This window comes from Hippoglossus stenolepis, chromosome 12 (genome assembly GCF_022539355.2).
Source record: "Hippoglossus stenolepis isolate QCI-W04-F060 chromosome 12, HSTE1.2, whole genome shotgun sequence".
NCBI classification, from domain to species: Eukaryota; Metazoa; Chordata; class Actinopteri; order Pleuronectiformes; family Pleuronectidae; genus Hippoglossus; species Hippoglossus stenolepis.
The window spans coordinates 14,756,474-14,781,485 of NC_061494.1; the positions used below are offsets into that span (position 1 = coordinate 14,756,474).

Consider the following 25,012-nt stretch of genomic DNA (forward strand, 5'->3'; position numbering starts at 1 on the left):
TTACCACCCTCAGTTTTTTATCATCAGTCTTATCATAAGAGGGATACTGTTACCCAATCATTTATATGATCGTCTCCACTCTTCTGATGAAATAGTGCAAGAGGTTGCAGACACCATGATGTCAGGCAACGTTGACATTTGTACCCATTAAACCTGAAATAAGTGGGACAGCACTTTGAAGCCATGATTTAACAAAGTTTAGATTTTATTTTCTTAAGGACATAACACCACATGATTGTTTTGTGAAAATATATATATATATACATACATATATATTTTTATATTCACTTGTGAAAAAGTTTTCCAGAGCAGAAGTTAATTGTACTAAAGCACAAGCCTGGTGACATTTATTTACCCAGGCACCCTGGCAGCTGTTGTGGGGCTATTATAGTTCAGTTCCCTGACTGAGTGTTTACCCTGGCACTGCCAGGATGATTTAAGCATAATCATCCCATTACTTCACGCAAGGAGATAAAAGAACATCCAATCTTCGAGCACTGTCGTAATGTATGACCACACTTAAACGATGGTGACCACTAACGGTTAGACTGTTCACACACCATGTTCTGAACTTTAGTGAACTGATATGAATGGGATGGACAAACAAGGGGCTTGTGCAACAGCTGTTTTCACCCAGTTTCCTTGAGGGATGGAGGCAAAGAGGCAGTAATGACACCACCTATTGCACAAACACAGCTACTGCAGGGCAGACAAAGCGGCAGTTCTAACAGAGATTGTGCACAGTTTATAGTACAATGTAATAAATCTAATGTGATAGCCTCAGATAAAGACAGTGTAAGAGATTGTATAGTGTAAATGGTTAATGAAAAAAAGTCCGTAACAGATAAACGGAAATGAGCGCACACCTCCACGTCCTCCACTTAAATTCAAGCTGCACCAAATTGCACTCACATATATGTTTGGCCCTTTTTGCCTTTATTGACAGGACCGTGCAAGTGTGAAATGGGGAAAGACAATAGGAGAATTATTCCCTGGGAAATTTATGAAAATGTATCTCACATAGACATATCTCAAAATGCTAAAGAAAGTGAAAAACTATTCTATAACTATAAAACTATTGGATCTGCCCAAGATGAAATGGTTTATTTCTATGCCCATGTCCTGTCCTTGCACCAAGATTCATAGAAATCTATTCAGTGGTTTTTCTCATAGTCCTGCTGACAAACAAATAAATGGTAAAGATGAAAACATAACCTTCTTAGCAGAGGTAATAATCAGTGGTACCACAGAGCCCTGAAAGGATGTTTAATCAAGTAAAAAAACACCCCTGTGTATAGATAGTGGTGGTTACAAACACCTCTATTATCATCTAGCAAATGTAAATCATTATTCAACCCCGTGTTCTCCTTCTAAAGCAGCGATGTTGGTGAAAGATTAAACCCGTTAAACCTTTGAGTGTGACACATTTGCTACCGCTCAAAAAGGAGCACCAGTTCACAGTGAGGAGTGTGTGGGAACATGTCCACAGGTACAGCCAGAGTAGGAGAGAACGCGTCTCCTGTGAGTTTCTTCTGCATGTCAGGTTCACAGCAAAGCTCCCTGAAGTTCCTCATAGCCTCTCCATGTGGTTTACAGGAGACGTAGACCAGACGGCGGATAGAAGGCTGGTTTCGTAACGCTCGGACCACTCTGGGGTGCAGGCCAGCCCGAGCAGGGTTTACCACAGCTGTGAGGCCTCCACCTGTGGAGCTCAGCTGTGACATGAGTCCAGGTAGCACCACCTCTGCCTTACCAGGAATAAACTCACAGTTCAGGACGTTATTGAAAGCTGCGTTGTGTCTTGCATCTTCCACTGCCTGTTCTATGAGCTCTATACCAATAACTTTGTCCACTCTGGATGATATGGTAATACCAATAGCACCTGTCCCACAGCACACGTCTAGAAGATTAGCACCAACTTTCCTTCTTTCTCTGCCTTCCTCTGTGTTTGGGACACACAGGTCTCTCACTGTGCCATAGAGCACCTCAGCAGCCGCCTGGTTCACTTGGAAAAAGGCATCAGCAGAGATGCGGAACTTGAATCCCAGCACCTGTGAATGACAAAAGACATAGGATCAGAAATTTAAAAAGATCTTAAAGTCAATACTTACTACTCTCCCCAAATTCTTACTCAGCCAAGCAGATTATGTTTTCATTGTCGTCTGTCTTTCTGTCAGCAGGATTACTCAAAACCTACTGAACTGATTAACATAAAATCTTGTGGAGGGGTGGGGAATAACCCCTGTAAGAAGTCATTGAATTTGGGTGCGGATTCAAGAATTTTTACTTTCTTCAACATGGCCAGATAGGGCGTTAGCCTTGGCAGAGGAAGGTGCTCTCTGAGCGGCCTTCTGGGTGTAACAATTCTGAAACTGTGATACAAACATCCACAATCTCACATTGCAATACAGGGCAACAGAATCACAATACCCCAACATGCTGCCACAGCAGCAATTGCAGCTTCTTGAGCTAAACAAATTTTCAGTTTCACCTCTGTGTGAGTCATATTTTGGTGCATTCATGATTAAGTGATCAAATATGTGGTTAATGTTATGCTTGTTTAATTAGATCAAGAAGGATAATAACCCAGAGAGAGCAGACTCCCATTAAAGTCAGTCGACTTGAAAACCAAAAAAGACTCGGCTCAAACTATGGCACAAACATCAAGGTTTGATATTGTTAAATCCCTACCAACTTTACATTTAGAAGTCATCTCAAACAGGTATTTGTAAGTATCTTTTACAAAAGGAATTTTTCCAGTATTATTTTTATTGTTGATAATGAGAAAACTGTTTCTTCAAATCTGTGTCTTCAGGATTATGTCACTTAGAAACTATGACAACAAAATATATGTATCAATATCTTTAAACAAACTAAATTTGTATTAAGATTAAAAAACAACTAACTGTACGAGAGAGTATGAAGATTATGAAGTTACAGAAGTCCCTCACAGATTCCGTGTTATTGTGCCCAGTTGGTCCATATTACCTCCTCGTATATGTGTGGCTGACCATGCAGCAGCTGGTAGGGGGATTCCTCATGAGTGCAGCGAGTCATGCTACTCTCCTGGAAGAACAGTGAATCCAGCTGACACACTGATCCAGGACCCTGCGTGAAGTGACCCACCAGGTCCGCCTTGTGGACCGCCACCTCCTCTTGAGTGAGACTCTGCGGATGGAAGTAGACTATAGCCATGGTGCGGCCCTCCGTGTTGGTCCTCACTGTGACCTCTCTCCAGTGACCCCCGGTGTGGAACTGCAGGCAGGGCTCTAAGGAGGATTGGCGGATGAAGTCCTGGTAGCATCTGGCCACTTGCTTGTGCTTCTCCGGCATGTTGAGCAGGTGGTCTCCATTGACGCAGACGATGTTCCCCTGCCGGCCTGTGCCCACGTAGAATCCCACCGTCTTTGGGTTTCCGTCCACTCCTCTGTTGACAGAAAACGTGGACTTGTTGCGGTAGCCGTCCCTCACTGGGGAGGGCAGGATGGACAGGACGGGGAAGCTGAGTTTACCTCTCGCCGGGGAGAAGGACTGTGATTGATGCCTGGAGAGCTGAGACAGTATCCTCAGCTGGTGGTTTTGCTTGTGCTCAAGTTGCTCCTCGTAGCTGAGCCTCCACAGAGGGGTGACCACATCCGCCAGCCTCTCCTCCCACGAACAGGGAGGTTCCTTCTGACTTTTTCTCTGCTGGGGCTTTGACTGTGGTTTCCTCTGCTCAGCTAAAACACTGTCATCAGTTGAAAACAACAAACATGGAGTCCTGGGTGAACACGAAATGTTGCATTTGAGAAAAAAGACTGACCTGCTGCGTGAAGCTGCCAGCACCATTTTAAAAAGTCAGAGAATGCGCATTCAAGTTTAAAAAACATATAATCTACATAGATTGGTTTAAATATCAGGGACGACCAGCGTGGTTTGGGAGGCTTTCAAAGGTCTGAAGGGTAAAGTCGTTTCACTTCTCATGACGTAGAATTACAAAGACATCTTCCTGACGTCACTTCGCTGCGACCCGAGGCAAGTAAACATTTCCGCTGTGTCGCGATGGACTCAAACAAGGACGAAGCCGATCGGTGCATCAAAATAGCCCTGAACGCGATCGGCAACAATCAACCAGACAAAGCCAGGAAGTTCCTGGAGAAGGCGCAGCGCCTGTTTCCCACGGATCGAGCCAAAAGTACGTCGAATAAACGTGTGTTTTCTGCGGTGGTTTGTGTGTCTGACGGTGGGCCATGGCTCTGAAGCCAAATTAGCTAACGTTAGCATAACCGTCTTAACCGTCACACCACCTGCCCCCGACCGATGCTGGTATTTGTAGTTTTCTCAGACTCCAGCCACCACTGTCCATCTTGATATATTTGGTTACCCACTGGCTTTAAACAGCTTTTGCTTATTCGTAGTTCACATTTCAGCCTCGACGTCCTCGGTAGCCGCTACGCTGCTAGCCTTTAGCTCGCTGTGCTAACTGCCTGGTAAACACATACGCGACTGTTATCCTTGACTAACGTGGCTGCACTTTCTTTCCAGACTTGTTGGAGTCGTTAGAGCAGAATGGGAAGCCTCCAGAGGAGAACGGCGGCCCTGTGAACGGAGACGGGCCCGCTATGAGGCACCGCGGCCACGGAGAGCAGCCGGATGGGTCCGCACCGGGGGCCACAGACTCGGCCAAACCCTTCACTGCAGAGCAGCTCGAGGCTGTCAGAAAGTCAGTGCACATGTGGATCTGTCCTGTTGTGTTCTCTACTCAGTGCTAAAACTACGACAATTAGTCTATTACTTGCATCATGGGCAGTCTGCAGGGTATTACTCCAAGAAAAACTCAAAACCTAATCATGATTCTGCTTCTCCAATGTGATTATATGTTGTTTTCTCGTTGCCACGGTGAATATTTGTATTTATTTGTTTGTTTTCCCCACAATCCTCTTAGCGGTTAGAGTCTAACCATATCTGATCACTATTTTTTGTTGCAGAATTAAGAGCTGTAAAGATTATTACCAAACTCTGGGAGTTGAAAAGACAGCCTCTGAAGAGGATCTTAAAAAGGCTTACAGGAAGCTGGCCTTGAAATTTCACCCAGACAAAAATCATGCACCTGGAGCCACGGAGGCATTTAAAGGTAAATTAAAAGTTCTCTCGGCTGCTGTTCTATGGGGGACATGTAAATGTCATTTTAATAAGTGGACATTTGTGTGTGTCTCTTTCAGCTATTGGTAATGCCTACGCCGTACTGAGCAACACTGAGAAACGAAAGCAATATGACCAGTATGGAGAGGAACGATCACATCCAACCAGACAGAGACACCAGCGTGATTTTGAAGCAGACATTTCACCTGAGGACCTCTTCAACATGTTCTTCGGTGGAGGCTTCCCGTCAAGTAAGTAGAGGCCAGGTGAACGCTGTGTCTGTTGGAATCTTGTATTTTTGGTTTACATGCCTGACAAACCCATTTGACAAGAGGGTGAGCCACTCAAAGCCATCAGTTGGCCATCAGCAGTCATTGGACCTTGTGTCGCCATCACTGGTGGTTATTGTGCGTTGTCTCGAAACGCTAGCTTTACTCAGCTCTGAGACTGATGTGATCTTAGGTAGCTGTCTGACTGGCTGTTCAGCCTCATTTTCAACCACACCTTCTGTTCCACAAGCCAAACAATACCAGCTGATGCCAGTGCAAAGCAAAGCTCAGTGCAACTTCCAGCAGTAATTATCTATTTAATATTTTATAAGCATATTGTGCATCATTGTGCTTTGTTGCTTGTTTTGTTTGTCTCTGTGTGATAAAATGAAAATGCAGACTTCAGTTATTTCAGCTGTAATTACTACATTCATTGCACTGCTATATAATGTGATATATATACTATTTGGCGGAAACCAATGTCTTGAGAATGGATCATTCGATGTAGGTTACATGCTTCACCAGCCTCGTTAGAAATAAAATTCTGCCTGTAAATATACTCATTGAAATACTTTGTTCCCTCTGGCACTGATCAGACTTGGTACAAACATCAGTCTCGAGTGATACGATGACAAGTGGACAACTCTAAGTACTTCAGTTCACACCTCGTATGTGTCACCATGCATGTCTCAAGTGACCACGTGTGATAGGATCTCACTTCCCCACTTTATATGCAAATAAACACAGGCATGATTTAAAACAATACTACATAAAATACTTTTGATGCATTATGAAACTTTAGCGGGTCAGAGGACATCAACCTATTAGGCTAACCTTTAAATGGGGCCCATGACACATTTTTGGTCACACTGCTAAAAGAATGTGGCCCATACAACCTCTGAAATTTGGTCTGAGTGATCAGAGCTCAAATGTGTCTTGGGTGCATTCACAGCTGAACTTAAAGTTTTCCACTTGTCATCAAACACCTGAGCCACGTGTTTATACCAGTTCTTAACAAGGCCTTTGTTCGACGATGTGATCGTTATAATTGAATTGACTAAAAGCGTTCTGATCTCCTCCGATAGCTTAGTCTCAACTCTGCTTTGTGACTGTTTATAATTTTAATTTTTTTATTTTCTTACATTCATTTTAGGTAACGTACACGTTTACAGAAACGGAAGAATGCATTTTGCACATCATAACAGACAAGAAAGACGAGAACAACAGAGAGATGTAAGTCCTGTCTTTAATATTTCAGTCACACTTGAATTTGATACCAGCTGAGAATACTCACTTCTCTTTTTTTCTTCTCTCTGGACAGGGAGGACTGGCACTCTTTGTCCAGCTGATGCCCATCTTAATCCTTATCATTGTTTCTGCTCTCAGCCAGATGATGGTTACCCAGCCTCCTTACAGCCTTAGCTACCGCCCGTAAGTGGCACAACAATCCTAATGCTTTCTGAGTCCGTGTGGAAATGCATCGACGTCTCTCACTCTGTTGTTGTATCTCCTCCTTGCCTTAGATCAGCTGGACACATTCACAAAAGGCATACATCCCACCTGAAGGTGCCTTTTTACGTGGGAGAGCGTTTCAATGAAGAATATTCGGGGAATAACATGAAGAATTTGGAGAGAAGTGTAGAAGATGACTATATCTCCAACCTTAGAAACAACTGTTGGAAGGAGAAGCAGCAGAGTGAGTTCACAGAAACGCTGCACATCACACTTATTTTAATTTTCAATTAATCTTCTGGTGATTCTCCTGATTTTACATTTTTAAGCCTTTAAAGCTGGCTAAAACAAATCAGCTTTAAAATTGATGCAGAATAATTTACTACTGATTGATTAATAATTCAATAAATTATCTCAGCTCCAGGCTAAAGTAATGCAGCTGCATAGTATAGTACACCACCTGTATTTCAGCTGGTTTTCTTTGCTGACTTTGCTTTTTAACTGATTGTTGGAATGCAATGACGCATCTTTCTGGAGAATCAGTGACATTAAATCTGCTCCTAAAACTTATCTCTAAAAAACATTTTACTAATCCTGGTACGCCATTTTTATTACCTACACGTCATCTGTTATGTTAGTTTTATTGTTTTAATGTGGTATTTTAATGTTTTATTTCTTTATTATTTTATTCCCTGATCTTGACTTAGTCCTGAAAAGTTATTATCCTATTTCAACCTTTATATGAGTTAGTAAATCTGTTTTTAAAAGTTCATTATTGTTATTCTATTATGGTATCTTGTTTTTAAGAGTAGTTGACTGAAGCCCAGTGTTGCTAACTGACTTGCTGTCCTCTTGTGCTTTCAGAGGAAGGCTTACTGTACCGTGCTCGTTACTTTGGGGATTCAGAGTTGTACCAAAGGGCGCAGAGAATGGGGACGCCCAGCTGTTCCAGACTATCAGACATTCAGGTCCTATTGGATGGCTAGAAACCACTTGCACATACATGGGTAAGTTGCACGAACATCACAGGGACATTAGAGTTGCTAATATGCACAGTAAATGACCTGCAACGACTTTGGTGTTTTGCATGTTTTATCCCACCATCTACAGATACAGACACTCACTTCATAACTGTTGATAGTTTCTCCAGAGCGCATATTTTTGCATTGATTGTCAACGCTGCAGGCCACTGTCGCCATTCATTTTAAGCCATTACAGCGCATATATATATTTATTTTCGTCCTATCGACTGACAGCTGATGCTCGAGAGGCAGCTGTGCTGCTGTCTCAGATGTCTGGAGTTTCCCACAAACTTTTTACTGCAACCACAAGGAGAGCTTTTAACACAGGCCCCGCTCACAACTGCATTACCATGTGATGACAGAACTTTGACCAATAAAGACGGATCAATAGAGGCAACTGATGGGTCACTGTGATGGATTACCTATAATCCAAGGGTCGAGCAAGGGTCAAGTCTCTGCAGGTTTTACACCGAACAAAAACTCTTAGCCACCTGTATGTAGGGAGTGTATTTAAAAAATGTGTATGAAATGAAATCCGTTATATGAGATGTAAGAATAGTAAAAGTTGTAGTTGAGTGGATCAAACATGCAAAATCAAGTGATCAATTTCATCTTATAGCTGCTCCACTGATACAGAACATTGCACAAGTGATAGTGGTAATGATTGAATAATTGATTTGGTGTCTTGTATTCACATGTAGTAAAAGTTTATCCTGTGGAAAGTGATTGCTGCATAATAATCCCTGATTCCTTTGTTTTCCTCAGGTTCCTCTGTACTTGAATCTAATTAGAAGAAATTGGTCGGAGCCCACTCAGATTGAAGCATATTTCTGCGGCAAAACCAAGAGAATCAAACATGCCTTATGTGCAGTGGGCGACAGACCTCATCAGGGAACCTCTCTGCAACTCGCTGTAGATTGACTTCCTGTAGAACTGTGAGAAGCTTTGAGTTGACTGCTGACATTTTCTTACTCTAGTGTCTTCGGGGTGGCGAGAGTTCACTGGGCATCCGTGGAAAAGTAAGAGCATATTTGAACAGTAACGAAGCTGCTAAGTTTAGTTTTCTCTGTCCAGATCTTTTTTTGTTTTCCTTAAACATTTTGAGAAACCTCATGGCCTTCTCATAGACAGACGTCTGAGCCACTCACAAGGAGCGTGTGTAATTTTTATAGTTCTTACCTATGTAAATATTCATTTTACTTTTAACAGTTCAGGGTTTATTGAAGTTAATATCATATACTATAATGTTATGTGGATTCGCTTGTAGTCTGTTGGATCATTGAGTATTGAAAATCATTGCACAAATAAAACTAAACCATATTTATTAAATTAACAAGCTAAAATTGTACAAAGGTTTCTTTAAATTAAATTTCTTCAATGATTGATGGGTGCATATCTTTTCTGTAAAACATTCAGGCACACGCACACACAAACACACACACACACACATGTACTTTTACAATGAGCTGATGTGCTCGTCCCAAATTCATACTGCATCTTTGAATCTAAAGTGTGTTAATAGAAAAATTAAGTATAGTTAAAGCAGACACCATGTGTACTACACACAGCCAATTTTATGACTGTGCTGTTGATACTGTTCTGTCAATGCAAATAACAAATAACATACTAATTGTTATTAACCAAGACATGATATGTTTTCAGCTGTGTCTGTGTTAACTTGTTAGCAGAATTATGCAGAAACTTATAAATTGATTTCCACCGAACTTGATGGGGAAATGACACCTGGTCCTGGGAAGAAACCATTAAATTGTGATGCAGATTAAGGGGGAATTTTGATTTTTTTTTCTCTTTCTTTTACATTGTAGCACGGAGCATGTTTGCAAAAATGTCGGCTGTTTTTAATGTAGGATTGTTCGGCCTTCACATATGCATCTGAGTAAATGGACTGAATTTGTGTAGCTGTTTTCCAGTCTTACCTACCACTCAAAGCTCTTTACAGTAAAGTCAGATTCCCTCATTCACACAGCACTACTATATGTAACGCTTATACACCATCGGTATAACAGTCAGTGACAGCTAGGGGTTCAGTATCTTGCCCTTTGACAATTTAGAACACAACCACCAACCAAACCATCGACACATGACATTTCAGGTAATCTTTTTTGGAATGCCCCTCACCACATCATGTGCCAAAGCTGAGTACTGAGTGCAGTTCTAGTTTACTAAATAAAGCACAGCATTTGTATAAAATGTTGTTTTTTTTCTGTTTACTAGCTGCTATCAGTGTGCTATGATCATTAGTGTGTACAGTGTGTCACTGTAGCAAATGCTTTATAGCAGGGTTCTTCAACGTTTTTCAGGCCAAGGACCCCCAAACTGATGGAGAGATGGAGCAGGGACCCCCTACTATATATATTGTATAAAATTGTGTTTGATGTTAAACTGGGCCTAGTGCCATGTATAAACATAGCTACCCTGTTATTGTGCATTCAATACTAAGCTATTCAAATAATACACAGGTTCATATATTCATGTTTTTATTTTAAACATGTGCAAGGTATAGGAGCTGCAGTGTGTGCATTGCTGACTGAAAGATAACGTCTTCTGCCTCCATTTATCCGTTCGCTATTTTATGTTGGATTCATGTTAATGTGTATTTAAATACATTTAAATTAGTGGGGAAAAAATTGGTTGAAAAAAAAAAGATAAAAAATTGTCTAATCAATCAAAAATTTCGCGGACCCCCTGTTGAAGACCTCTGCTTTATAGGATTAGTCTGGTAATGGGACACTGTTTTCACAAAGAAGAAAATCGTAACACAATTCAGTAGAAAATAATTTATTTATTTATGTTCTTCGAGTCATGTACAAAACAACACAGGACAAGTTTTGGTTGATAATATTTGACTATCAAATACTTAAGCCAGTTCTCTTCAGGGTGTGACTTTACATTCATAGGAAAGAAAGCGACCCATGTTCAAACATGAGTCTTCACTGTTGATTCACCTGCAGACAGGTGAGTAGCAGCCATGAGACTTTAGCTGGTTCCAGGGAAACCTTAGTCACACGTTAATGCACCCACAGAGGTGTACGTGTTGTTTCAGGGCAATCTGGTCAGTGCCGATTGACATTACGTTGCTTCTTTTTCATGTTCAACATGAATTTAGTTCAGCTCATCGAGGAGAGAAGTGCTTGGTCAGCAGCACTCTTCAATCAGCACCTCCCCTGAACTATACAGTTTCCTCTTGATGGCCCTGAATCTCCTACTTAGCCTCAGAGTGCTCCGGGGCCCTAGAGGCGTCCCAGACGTCTGCGGGGTCCTGCTCCCCTTGAAGAGCTTCTGAACCCTTGGCCACAACCCGCTGGACTCGGGTCTGAGCACGAGGGTCACGTGGAAGGTTGGGACCAGGGTGGCATCTACTGCTATTTGGTCCACAGTGCACAAGGAGCCCTGGTCCCCCCTGTCCACGCACAGGTCGATGAGCGCTCCCCTGAGGCCACAGGGCTCGCATGTAGCCAGGTGGAGCAGCTCCTGGCTGATGCTGTGCAAGAGACAGTCGGGTAGGATGAGTTTGGAGCAGCCCAGGATGTGGGAGGCATTGTTGAGGCTTTGTGTGATGGTTGCACGGACATCTGTGGCTAGGGCCTCCTCCAGGGGGTCACAGAAGATGCTGCTGTCAGACTCTGAGAGAGACATGTCTGCTAAAGATCCTGAAACAAAAGAATACAGGTTAGGCTCAGCCTAAACTTAAAACTCAGTTTTATGGTGGTTAAAGATAGAAGCAGGTCAGTAAAAGCTTTAATCTCCTTTCACCCTTTGTTGCTCTATATTCAGTTGTTTAGTTTTTTTGATGTGCAAGTAAACATCTCAACAAAAGATTGATTTGCATCAACACAAACAAAAGACAATGGGGCCTCCTGCTCCAAACAAAAGCCAGTGACACTCACCAGACTCGCTCCTGCAGCCCTGCTCTGCTGTGACCTGCTGGTTGATCCCCTTCAGCTCGGCCAGCCTCTGCAGCAGGCTGCCCCAGGACAGCCGCTGTGCGCCCCTGTCCTCCGCCGGAGAGGGAGGAAAGCTGCCATCCAGGGACTGGTTGCAGGAAAAAGACATCTTCACACAAAAAAACAACTAAAGAAGGGACTGTTAGAATAAAGAAAGAAAGAGAAGGTGCAACAGTGTCCCGTAACAGTGGGGCCCCAGAGCTCCTAACACCAGACCAGCTGGAAAACACTGTAACAATGGAACAAAGCGTTAAATACCCAAGCCCCCAACGCCCCGCCCATTGTTTTTGTTAACCAATGAGGTTAAAGCACACGTCTCCCAGCTCTCTAGCCTGCCTGGTAACATTTTTAGTTGCTTTGATGAGCAACCCCCTCCCCTCTGACCCCCACAGGCGCCTGACCCCCCACTCAAACTAATTCACAAGTTTTTATTTACAATACTAACAGCCACAAATAGGAGCCACACTGACAGAGCCAATCAATGTGGGTAAAACTGTGTCACACAATACAACAGGAAAAGAGCATTATTTGAAACTTTACTTTATTTTTAAAAAACTGTGAAGCCAAAGTAGGATCATGGCAGAAACTTAAGATGTTTTAGCTCCAGATACAATTAAACCCATTGTATTATTAACTATTATGCTAATACTTTAATGTGGGTCATCATTGAATTGACCAGAGGTTGTTAGTACTTGTGTATCTGGACTACATGTGTTGATTGTTTCACACTGCATCAGTAGTTTGGTTAAATGTGTTTGTTTAGTGTGCGGAGGTGGTGTGATCTTTTACAAGGATTTCAATCATTTACAAAAACTCTTTTTTTCTTCTCGTTCTTAGGGAGATTGATTCCAAGAGGTTTAGAGAAGCAGCCGACTTGTCTGTACCAACTTTTGGAGCAACTCCTGACCGCAAGCCTGAACACACACACAGAGAGGGAGAGAGAGAGACCATCCCCCACCCCTGAAAAAACACCTCTGTCTCCCCTCTCTAGCCCTTCAGAGCTAAACCCTCTCTGTGTTTGATTTCCATGGGAGTAGCCTAAAAAATCACACCATTGCATGCACTTCAATGGGGTGCTGTTTAAACATAGGCAATGTGAAACACCCTTAACGAATGAAGGTTGGCTACTAGTAAAGCTCAGTTCTAGACTCATTGAGTTAAACACATTTATTCAAACATATTTGTCAAGAAAAAAATATCAGATAACTTTAAAAATCTAATCTGCCATGGAAATAGGTCACAAAACTTACTTATACTGGTAAAACTGGTGAATCCACTTTAAAGAATATGACCAGAATGTTTGCAGATGGATTTACTGCAGGCGTTTACAGTATATCTACTGATGCAATATCTCGACCTAAATGGTGTAATACACTGTATTTCCAGATCGTGGCGCCAGTACATCACCTTAAAATTAAAGACAATAAAGAAGCTGCCACCAGTATGGGGTCTATAATGTAAAATGTTTATGCCTGAATACACCCATGGTCTTTAGTGAATGCACGATTCGCGAGCATGTGCACTTTAATAGTCTCCACTGTGATCTTTTTTTCCTGCATTTTAATGTGTCACTGAACTCAGCATACGGATGTGTCATTTTACTAAGGTTCGCTGTTTGGGGTAAAACATTATTTTTGACATGTCATGGGGAAAAAAAGGCTGTAAAATGGAAAAGAGGAAATAAAGCGTGACAGGCTCTGTGTTTTACTATTCAACAAAGGCCTGAGAGAGCTGTTAGGCCAAGCAGCCTCAGGCCATCCCATAATTTACGTGTAATAAATCTACTGCAAAATGAATTGTTATGAATTGATTTTTTTCTGTTTCTGGGACAATGGGCTTTAATCTGCAGCACATTGCAATGAATCAGAAACGAAAAACCTTTGCCCTCTCTATTTTTCATTTTCCTATTAACTATTTGTTCCAGCATTGGGTGTGAGAATTATCCAGCGATTACGAGGCACTTACAGTGAGTGGATAATGCAACATGTTTACACCTGAGCAAGCACACATGCAACCTTCTTCAGGCACTTTTTAATGTGCCCATGTTGGTAATTAATTCAGAAACGGGTAAAAGGGTCCCTGGCTTGTGTTTGCCAGGCTGTAACTATGGCAACAGCGTGCTGTTGAGAGCAGGGTCCACCTTACTGAGACATCTGGAATGTTTTCATGTAACAGTCCTGGACTCTTTGTGTTTTTTTCTTTGTACATGAAAAGTGGGGCAGTGTCGTCCCCTCTGCATATGATCATAGTACGAATAGAGGGTCATTCCATTTCCCTGCTAAATACCCCATGTGTGCATCATCTCATTCCTCACAGCCCAGTGTTTATTATCTGAAAACCCTGGGGCTCCAAGGGCAGGGTTCTGTGTTTGGCTCCATGTGCGTGTGACACCTGAAGTTGGAGGTGGGACAGCATTTCTTTTAGGTTGGGATTTATTGCTGGAAGAGGCAGAAACAGACCTGCAATCTCAAGGGGGCGGGGGGGGACAGTGATGTTTGGCGATATTTGCTGAGGCACAATCTTCTGCACCAACACATTACCACATCTATTTCTAATGGCCTGTACTTTGAATGTTGGGTTTAATGGAGCATGAGACTCTTTATATTTGCCTGAAAAGAGAGTTAAAGTATTAACTACCCAGTGTTTCAAAGTGCCGCCCTTCATTCAGAAAGTAAAAAAAAAGGTTGAGCAATTACTTTGATTTTATGAGCTTAAACAGAAATAGCCGTTTGACCCATGTGCAGTTTTTTTACAACCATTTTTCTTAAATTATCTAATACAAAGCAAATCTCAAATCCCTTTTCCATTGTAAATATGAGCCCAACAGAGGAAATAGCATTTAACTACAATGTGAGAAAATTATACTTGACTGACTACTGTGAAAACTGTGTTGTACGAAAATGCTGAACTGTGAACGTACAAGCATCCTCTAAGACTGTATCTCTAAGAAGCTGCACAGTGATACTACATGAATATTAAGTATAAGAATTTGTGAAGCGTCTATCCACTCCACGGTTTGTACATATATTTTAGGAGAGTCATATAATTTAATTTGACATGTACATATCATTTATTCATAATTTAAATATGGTTCAATGAGATTTTTCATTTGTTTATTCTAGTTTCCAGTTATTATGGCTGTGCCTGCAAATGAGCCTGATTATTGATATTGGTTGATCGTCATCAGGCGTTGTCGGTTTATAGGTGAAGGAGTAAATGACAGTCGATGCATACGTGATGAGCTGCGACCACATGACATCAGACAGCGGAAAGGATCCCGATCATTATTTATAAGTACTCTTACCGTGGCTTGTCCCTGACTGAAGCGATCTCTCATTTTAGAACCGTGTGCATTATTTAGCAATACTGCTGATGTTATGCTTTTGTGTTTGGTTTGAATTAAACACGACTCGTTGTTGCTGTTGTGACTACTCTTTAAATCTTGAATCACTCCAGATATAATCCGTATGGGGTGTAACTTAATAATAATAATAAAGAAACTTTTCTGTAAATCCTGAAATGTCAACCATGAATGAATATTAGCTTCAATCCAACTAGTAAATATTGAGACATTTCAGTTTGGAACATAGGCTGTATACAAAAAATGGACGAGATGACTGCTCCCTAAATGTGAAGCCAAATCCTCTTGGTAGCCCCCTGGTGGCTGGTTGCAGAATCGGTCATAAAGCTGCCTCCTCCATGTTTGTTCATGCGTTAATTTCTTTTCTGGTAAGTTTGGTTTTAATTTGTTATTTGATGCTACAGAAATGTGGTGTTGACAGCGGAAACTGGCTCGTGATTGGTTGATTGTGTGAATAGGCGGGACCATGTGGCTCCACACCACGATCACTTATTCATAGACTAATGAATCCAAATTGCGTCAAAAGGGCAAGATGGTCGCATAACAGAAGGAATTAGTGATGTGTCCTCCATCTTTATGGTTTGGACCAAACTAACTGATCCACTAACCGATCACCACACAGCGATTCATCATGCCATGCGCTTGGACTCCAAAATGTGACACAAAGCATTTGATATTCTAGAGGACTGTGAAAGTAGTGTTAACATTATCTTCTGAGGTATATGGTGGCTGACAGTATGGCTACATGTTTTGTTTATGGGCATCATCTGATCTTTGCATGTCTCCGTCCTGCAGCTATTCCAGCCATCACAATTAGGTTCCTCTTCTTTCCTTCACAAAGCATCCGACCTGGGGAAACCACTCTCACACGACTGACATTTTCCTCACCTTTATCAGGATTACACGAAACCACGAAACCCCCTTCGGCTCCGTGAGTCTAGGATTACTCACCCATTTTTTCCCTTTCTGTAACTTACTCCAATAAATACGATGAACATTGTTGGCCTGTCATGTTCTGCTCCTCCTCTCAGTTGTGTGACTGTCACATCTCACCTGTCAGCTGGTTCATGCTGCGTCTGTGACTCCCAGAGCCGCACTGAATATGTGGTTTATGGGATGTTTTTCATTTTATTCACGTTGCTTCATTTGACTCATTGCTCTTAGTCTGATTAATGTCAGTGAGAATGAAGCGGACAGATCGCTGCAGCTGCAGAGCACAGTGTTAGAATCCGTCAGTCCAGTTCAAACCAACTGCAGATCTGTAGTTAGCACACATGATTGTCTTTCACCAATCTGAGAGTGTGTAGCTCTACTGTAAAATATGTTCACACTCATGTCATCCTGTCTGGATTGAGAAACTCGGATTTTATCACATCCCACTTTTTGCATTTTAACGTGTGTGTTCAGTTTAAACAACTCCCCCTCTCTTTATCTTTCCTCGTAAACTTTATAGCGCTCAGCCGAGAGGATAGATGACGCCCTGTCTCGTGCCGTTATTAAGAGGGCTTCAAAGACACTCTTTTCAGGATGAAGAAAAAAAAAACATGGCATCGGTTAATCCAGCACTTCAATTACGAGCTGTCATTCAGTGTGTTTCTCTGGGGGAATCGGCTGAGGGCACAGCAGGGAGAGATGCAGCAGGCAGGGCAGATACAGTCAGGTACTAAAACTGTGGCACGGTGAAAACGCCCCACTTCAGAAAACACTGGAATTATCTCAGACCGACTGCCTTTGTGTCGTCTCTTAATCAACGGAGATAACGAATCTGAGGCAGCACAGACATCACATCTCCAACTTTATGAACTCTGCAATCCACGTTTAGTCTCAGATATTTTACTGTTATAGTTGCAGGAAGGAGAAGATTGTAAGTTTGGCAAGTAATTCTGTTTTATGCATGGGTGGATGTACAGTAAGCAAAGAAACCATGTTCAGTATCATGCAATTAATCCTTGTTTTACATGAATCTAGACGGTTCATACTAATATCACAATTTAATATAATGTGACACATAAATGTTCAGTTTTTTATCGATTCAGCTCAACGACAGTGGTGTGAAAGCTGAAGCAGTGCAAGTAAAATTAATAACTTCAATCATCATAATAAAAGGAAGAAGAATTTCTTTTTTTTTTAAAGTCCATATGTGTGTATATGCTGAAAGTGTGGAATTCCAGGATTTGCAGTAAGATGTTGCTTGGGTGTTATTTAATAAATGAAACTCTGTTTAGACAATAAATATGAAACTTTAGATCTTACTGAGTAATATCTATGTTATGATGATTGATATTGATTAATGTAGATAGATAGATAGATAGATAGATAGATAGATAGATAGATAGATAGATAGATAGATAGATAGATAGATAGATAGATAGATAGATAAGATAGATAGATAGATAAGATAGATAGATAGATAGATAGATAGATAGATAGATAGATAGATAGATAGATAGATAGATAGATAGATAGATAGATAGATAGATAGATAGATAGATAGATAGATAGATAGATAGATAGATAGATAGATAGATAGATAGATAGATAGATAGATAGATAGATAGATACATAAATACTTTAATGATCCTTCCTGCTCCCTTTTCTTTAATGAAATGGGTAAAAGTGTTTAGCGTGTTGTTTAGTTTTTTTGCAAAGAATGTTTCTGGATCACACTGAAATGAACGAAATCAGCCAAGCGAATATTTTATTAAATGTTTCCAGCCTAAATGATCAACACAAACAATTGGCTGAACTTTTCATAGTAAAGTCTTTTCATCTCAAATTGTACTCTCTCTCTCTCTCTCTCTCTCTCTCTCTCTCTCTCTCTCTCTCTCTCTCTCCCTCTCTCCTCACCCCCTCCCTCCCCCTCAGCAGCAGCATCCTAGAAGGTGATCAGTTGGTACTTTCAGCCTCAGCATCAGCATCCTCCTCCTCCTCCATCCTCCCAGAAGAGGAAAACCCGACAGCCGGTGTTTGTGTGAGGTGTGTGTGTGGTTGTTGTGGGGTTTTTTTAATTATCCGCGACCATGGTGGACATTACGGACGTCGTGTGCCTTCTCGTCCCGCTGGCGCTGCTCGCCGGGTCCAGCGTCCAGACGGACGTGAGGAGCGTGAAGGAGGCGGACAAGACGGGGAATTTCATGGAGGACGAGCAGTGGCTGTCCACCATTTCACAGTACAGCCGCAAGCTCAAGCACTGGAACCGCTTCAGAGACGTAAGTCCACCGCTGCTGCTGCTGCTGCTGCTGCTGCTGATGATGATGATGATGATGATGATGATGATGGTGATGATGATGATGGAGAGATGCACGGTATAATGCGGTACAAGATGCTCTGGTGATGCGGGGACACGCACATGCACGATCATTTAGTAAAACATAGTTACACCACACAACACAAGTTGGTGCTGCTGCTGTTGAAACATTCGCACACACACTGGAGAAATACAAGCACACTTTGCATAAAAAAATACAAATAAGAAAACGAAAACAACAATAAGTGTTAGGGATATTTTTTTTGGGGGGGGGGGGCGAGAGATTCAAAAGATCTTTACTGTCACTACAGGTACAATGAAATGTCATGTGGAACAAGCCTCATGATAAAGTGAGAAAATCAGTTTTTATTGCCGAGTAGGTTTACACATGCACATAATTTGTTGTGGTATGTTTGTAAATACTAGAAACAGATATGTACCGTATTAAAATTAGATAAGTGCAATTGAGTGTTTGGAATTAAGACAAAGAAAACTGTGAAAATAGGATAAAAATCTTAAAATATATATATAAATATGTAGGCTAGGGAAGGCCAAAATACATATTTAGATTAGACTAAGATTGTGTTCATGATAGCCCTTCAATCTTTTTTATTTTGTATATTTGTCATCTCCACACATGTACATGTTTACCCTGTTTTTTCCCCCCTCTAAGAATTAATTAAAACAGTCTGAATGAAACGTGAAGCTACTATAGGGGCTGACAATTTCATTTTTTAACTTCCTCCTCAAAATCAGGTTATGCAAACTATCTTTACCAGAAAAGCTATACTTCAAAATAAAGCAATAACACAATCCATATATAGACTGTTTCTCTTCCCACTTTTAACCCTTTGTTAATAATAAGCAATTAATGTTTTAGTCTCTGCTCTACAGCAGGAGCACCTCTTCCATCATAGTGACCCAAATATGGGTTACCTCAGATGTGTTTTCCCAGATGCGTCCCTGGAGATTTCACAAACAAGAGAATTAAGCAATTAGAGCAAAGGCTCGCTGATTGATTGATGCACATATTCACCTACTGAACAGATTAAACTGGGCTGCAGAGATTGATGAAAGCCTGCGGGGCATGTATGTATGTTTGCATGCACAGTGATGTATTGCCATATCTGCAAGTGTATAGAAGGAGTTTTGCCTCCGGCTCTGTGAAATGATTACTAATGATCCCAATAGGATTTGGACAATAGTGCAGTTGGATTATGTTCCATATGACTCCTGTTAATTGGATTTTAATTGATCCAGGTTGGTCAGTGCAGCACGTGATAGGTTTCATTATTGGATTTGAAATGTGAGCAGTTGGCTGGAGCGTCTATGTGAGAGCGATGCAGGAGGAGGAGGTGAGCCTTTCTACATAAAATCATACACCTCTGTAAATACTGAGCCGGGGACATCCCCGATGAAGAGGTGAATGATTGTGAAAAATTGGCCTCCTGGGAGCAGATTAGTTTGATCGGTTAGAGCAGCAGCTTCACTCTCTATTCAGCACATGTTCAAAACACAAACACCTGGAGTATGTAGAGCATCCCTAGATATAAATGGTGCAGGGAAATCTTCTTCTTATTCTTCTTCTTCTTCTTCTTCTTCTTCTTCTTCTTCTTCTTCTTCTCTTCAGCGTTTAAGGGTTTGCCATCCGATATGAAGATGTCACTTGCTCTATTTTCCTTTTTTCTCAGTTTAACATCAAAGCTGCCGAGCAGCTGCACGCTGTATCTCTTTCATGATCATTATTCCCAGGAGTAATTGTCTTAATGTGTGTGTGTGTGTGTGTGTGTGTGTGTGTGTGTGTGTGTGTGTGTGTGTGTGTGTGTGTGTGTGTGTGTGTGTGTGTGTGTGTGTGTGTGTGTGTGTGTGTGTGTGTGTGTGTGCATGCTTGTGTGTGTGCTTACATGTGCATGATTATGTCTATATTTGTGCAAGATGCTGCATGTGTGTGTGTGTGTGAGTGTGTGTGTTTACTCGTTTTTGTTTCCTTTTTGGGACCTTGTCCAGCACTGACCTTGTCAGGACCAGTAGACCTTATGAGGTCCTATTGAAGCAAAACATCATTTCTGAGGTCCTAGTTAAGGTTAGTGGTAAGATATTACTTGTGGTTAGGTTGAGGTTAGGGTTTGACATGAATTGGTCATGGTTAAGGTTAGGTGTAAGGTTTTGGTCAGGCTGTCAACAATGAATGGAAGTCAATGCAAAAAACAGTGCATGTGTCTGTGGGTGTGTACTCATTTGCAAGTGCATTAAAGGGCAGGAGTCCTTGTGTCTCTAGTGATGATGATGATGACAGCAGAAACATCAGAGAAGTGAACCGCTGAACCTCCCGGGGGAATCGCCAGTAGGAACAGCTTTGATTCCAGCTTGCTGCCGTAGCAACAGCAGTCTGTTTGTTATGGTGTTGAAATGGAGCCTGTACCGTTGGGAGTTAGACGACTCTATCCACCTCACCAGTCCCACTTGGGGGGGGCGGAGGAATGAGTGGAAACTTCCTTTATTAAGATTTTTAATATCATTAAGACCCTAGACGTCTTCCACTGAAATATCATTTGTGCAGCAGCTAGTACTTTCTTGATGATTCTTAATGAGGGCTGCTGAATATTGATTATAATGAACATTTAATTGCTGCTGCTTCATGTTGGTCTTTGAGCAAAAAAAAAAAAAGTGGTTCAGTCTCTGGGAATTTGTCGGTTGATGTATAAAGAGCTGCCAATGACACACTTATAGGTATTCAGATTACACAAATTGATGTTGACGTGCACAGTCCTCAGAGAGCTGAATGTTGAATATTAATTCAACACTGGAAAGCAATAATCAAAGCTGCGAAACATGAAAGACAAGCTCTCTCAATCTCAAACACACACAGTCACACACACACAAGCCCTCAAACACACACACACACACACACAATGCATATAGGAACACACACTGTAAATATTTCATGTTTATTCTCTTACGAAATGTAAAACGCAGATTCAGGATAAGAGCCTCCCTCACTCCCAACAAAAATGGCTCCCACACTTCAATCTATTTCACAGGGAGACGATTAGATTTAACAGTTACAGTCAACAAATAACAGAATGGGATACCTTCAATCCTTTAATCTGACAGGTGCACTCAACATTTCATTCCACTAATGCAGTAGATGCAGGGAATATAAATAAATAATCATGCCTGACGAGGCAAAGGCAGTCATGGAAACTGAACACAGAGTTGCTTTAGTTAAAATTGGAAAGTTCTTTACTGTTAATGAACCTTCAACATGGAGGTCTAAATAGACACAGCTCTAATAGCTGGTTTAATATGGAGACACGCAAGCAGCTAGAAATATTTGCATCTATTCTATAGGATCATAAAAATTAATCTTGTAAACTAATTTTCATTTTAAGCGTAATTTTTAAGAACAGACACTGAAAGAAATTTTGCTCAGCTCAAGGAAAGTCACAGACATAGGGGACAGTTAGATGTCAGCGGGGATTACCTCATCACTAAAGTCTATCTCTATTTCAGTATAAAATTACCCTAAATGGCCAGGGATTTTATGCATAGCAGATCCAATCTGCTGTGACTAATAAAAGCAAATCAACGGTAAATCCAATTTTTTTGTGAAAACTCCTCGGCCCGTGAAATCATCGAGCTGCGGTTTAGTGTTTAATTCCAGTTGATTTAAGCCAAACTCAGATATGAGCCTAAAAAGAGAAGAGGATTAGGGGCACGTTTATGTAAGTTCTCCCAGGAGGGGGGTGTTTAATGTCAGTATCCATCACAGGAAGGGGTCAGAGTTTAAGATTTGAGGTTTTTGAGTCATTATTCCTCTTTGCTCTGTCCGTGCCTGGTAAATCTAAACACATATATGTGTGCACTCATGCAGCTCTGGACCACCCAGTACCAATCCTGCCTGCACCCGTTATCCAGCCACTTAATTTTTAATGAGCAGAAAACACTTGGTGCCAGCACAAAGAAAAAACATCACATCCCTCGTCGATGCCAGCGGATTAAATATGTAGACTGATGACGGCACTTGCTGCAAGTTCTGGCAGATGTTATTATGATGTGATGTGTTTCTCCTGCACCATCCTACTCATTTTTTATAGAACATTTTAGACGTTTACCTGGTTCGACCTTTACCTGATTATCTCCTTCTCTTAAACTGGCTAAACTCCAGCAGAATTTCAACACTTTGCGATTGTCACTGCACCTTTTTATCCTTTCACCACTATAGGAAACATAATTGTGGATAATGGCATTGGCAAAACTGGAGCCAAATACTCCATTAAAGACTATCCATTCAGTAAATTTGTCATCGGCAGTCTCGCGCGCAGTCTGGCTTTCGTATATAGAAACCTTCGACTGCCTCCGTGATCTCTGATATTAGAATAGACTGCTATTGATGCATTAATGCCATGAGCGATGATCACAGCTAATCAGAAACCCATAAGTCTGTCCCATCATGCTTTGTTCTGACGTGAGTCGTTCCTCATCGGCCCGCAAATGCCCAGAACTCTGTTGGCGATACGGATGGAGTTGTTCTCGATTACCGCGGACACTTCTCAGAGCGTCAGTCTGGTCGGTCAGGATTTGAACGCATTACTGGTGTGCCGTGGGGTGTCTTGGCCGGCTACCAGAGGCTTAGGTGGGCTGTAATTGAGTAGAATGAGAAAAAAAAAAGAAAGAAACATTCTTTCATCGTGCCTCGCTCGCACAACTACAGCTGCTTCCCACTGCAGTACAACAGCCACAGCTGAAGGGCACAGGTGCTGCGGGAGAGACAGGGAGACGATCTGATAAGTGTAGCAATGAAAAGTGATAAATATCAATTTTCGCAGCAGATGCAATTGTGTAGAAAACTAGATAAAGTATTTTCACCCGGAATAATAGCTGCAGAAGACGAATGGACTCTTTGAGGCATTCTTTTGACAACACTCCTCTTTGCAGATGCCAGAAACCCCTGCAAGCATTTCACACGCCTGGCTACATAGAGTGACCTGCTTCTGTGTTGACTACACCTGGGAGTCTGTTTGCCAAATAGGTTGCTCGCTGCAAAAACACCTTACATTCAGGAATCTGCCTGTTATTAGATCTTTGTGGGATACATCCAATGTCCTGCTATGGTTACAAAACAGTAAATAGCCCAGACATTAGCAGCAGTAAAAGCTCCTAAATACTTTTTCTTTCAACAGTTACGCATCATGACGTTTGCTTATATGAATCCAGATGTAAAACAGGACAGTTTAAGAGTCATATTTATAATCAACTCTCCTTACACCTCTTAAATTATTATAAAAACTGTATATGGCCTTTGAAATTATACAAGAGCGGTTCAATTAATCAAACCCCTTTTTCCCCCTTTTAAAACTAACAATAATTCTAAGTGGCACCAAAGTGTTATTACCTTTGGGTTTAAGCCAGGGTGAGTCACCGCCTGGGTGAGATCAGCTCCTGTGGGTACAGCCGCTGATACAAGAGGATGAATGTCAGAAAATATTGAAGTGGTTGAATATAAATCCAGATGTTTTAGCCCCTTTGAGAGTGTAGCAAACTCAGAATGAAATGTGTACAAATACAGATATAAAACCCCAAACCCCAGTGTATGGAGTTTTGGAAAGAAAGTGGTGTCTAAGAAGATCTCATGGTCAGTCAAAGGATTTCTTGTCCGCTCATAGGTGATCAACTAGACACGATGATGGCATGTCTGTCAAGCTTTAGATGTGTTGAATAGGGCTGCAAGATACATACGATATTTAAAATACCTGAGATTGAGAGTAATGAGTTGAGAGTCCAAAACTACAACATAAAAACTGCATAGAATAGATTAAATGCTATGTTTGTCTGTAGCTGCAACCATGAGCAAGTCAGGCTAATACTTTTACTGTCATGACTCTGGACTCTGAGACGGGGAGTTTTTGGTTATGGTTGGACACTTTTCTTTGTGGACATTTTGCTTGTGTTTGTGTTTGTGTTTGATTGTTTTTCTGTGAGTTCTCCGGAGATTTTACTCCTTGTGTGTGTCCTGCTTAACTTCCTGTCTGACAAAATTTGAGCTCTTGTGAATCCATTTTCAAGAAATCTCCACCGCATTAGATATGAGTAGTGAAATGATTGGTCTTATGCAACAGAAATAACAGCCGGTCTGCCCCTCCCACGAGACGAGACAGGTATCCCTCCACTGCTGCTGATCTGGTTGTGACTCTCTTATTCGATTACATTGTTCTAGAGTCCCTCGTCTCAACTCACTGGCTGACTCTTCTCCTTCTTGTGGCCACTACCAAGGAAACGTCATTGATTTTCCGTTGTTGTTACAAGTCGTTTTTTTTCCGATTGAGTTTGGTGTTTTCCTTGAAGTGTAAAGGTTCTCGCTGTTTGTACCAGATTCTCCAGTGGGTTGCAGACTGTTTTCTCGTGGCCCCGAGAGGCACCAGGGCTGATTTTATTTATAAATAGTGAGTAGAGGGCTGGCATTGGTGCACCGAGACTTTTTGGACTAAGTGTGATTTTATATTTATGGCTGTATCTACGTGTGTGGGTGGGTAAGTGTGTGTGTGTACAGATTTATAACGTCAAAGTAAGAAGGT

At 41.5% G+C, this 25,012-nt stretch overlaps 4 protein-coding genes across 6 annotated transcripts in view; 2 read left to right on the forward strand and 2 right to left on the reverse strand.

Moving 5' to 3' along the window:
* Positions 1-182: 182 nt before the first annotated feature.
* trmt2b (tRNA methyltransferase 2 homolog B) lies at positions 183-3,853 on the reverse strand. Its single transcript, XM_035171873.2, has 2 exons — positions 2,989-3,853; positions 183-2,051 (listed from the first exon to the last, which is right to left on the reverse strand). Exons 1-2 carry the CDS (start codon positions 3,826-3,828, stop codon positions 1,431-1,433), a joined length of 1,461 nt encoding a protein of 486 aa, XP_035027764.1. The 5' UTR covers positions 3,829-3,853; the 3' UTR covers positions 183-1,430.
* Positions 3,854-3,982: 129 nt separating this feature from the next.
* On the forward strand, positions 3,983-9,648 carry dnajb12a (DnaJ heat shock protein family (Hsp40) member B12a). 2 transcript variants are annotated; one of them, XM_035171874.2, is made up of 9 exons: positions 3,983-4,174; positions 4,525-4,702; positions 4,968-5,113; positions 5,202-5,372; positions 6,544-6,623; positions 6,712-6,821; positions 6,914-7,086; positions 7,707-7,849; positions 8,630-9,648. In XM_035171874.2, exons 1-8 carry the CDS (start codon positions 4,042-4,044, stop codon positions 7,826-7,828), a joined length of 1,113 nt encoding a protein of 370 aa, XP_035027765.1. In that variant the 5' UTR covers positions 3,983-4,041; the 3' UTR covers positions 7,829-7,849; positions 8,630-9,648. The 2 variants fall into 2 exon arrangements, with proteins under 2 accessions (XP_035027765.1, XP_035027766.1); XM_035171875.1 differs by lacking the exon at positions 3,983-4,174 and adding an exon at positions 4,335-4,423.
* A 999-nt stretch (positions 9,649-10,647) lies between these two features.
* On the reverse strand, positions 10,648-12,123 carry LOC118119496 (DNA damage-inducible transcript 4 protein). Its single transcript, XM_035173528.2, has 2 exons — positions 11,773-12,123; positions 10,648-11,535 (listed from the first exon to the last, which is right to left on the reverse strand). The coding sequence occupies exons 1-2, from the start codon at positions 11,936-11,938 to the stop codon at positions 11,021-11,023; spliced, it is 681 nt and encodes a 226-aa protein (XP_035029419.1). The 5' UTR covers positions 11,939-12,123; the 3' UTR covers positions 10,648-11,020.
* A 5,916-nt stretch (positions 12,124-18,039) lies between these two features.
* The window catches only part of spock2 (SPARC (osteonectin), cwcv and kazal like domains proteoglycan 2), a 28,785-nt gene continuing 21,812 nt past the window's right edge, over positions 18,040-25,012 (forward strand). For both annotated transcript variants that reach the window (XM_035173526.2, XM_035173527.2), the window contains exon 1: positions 18,040-18,399. In XM_035173526.2, coding sequence (XP_035029417.1) covers positions 18,211-18,399 — 189 coding nt within the window. In that variant the 5' untranslated portion in view covers positions 18,040-18,210. The remainder of the gene's footprint in view (positions 18,400-25,012) is intronic.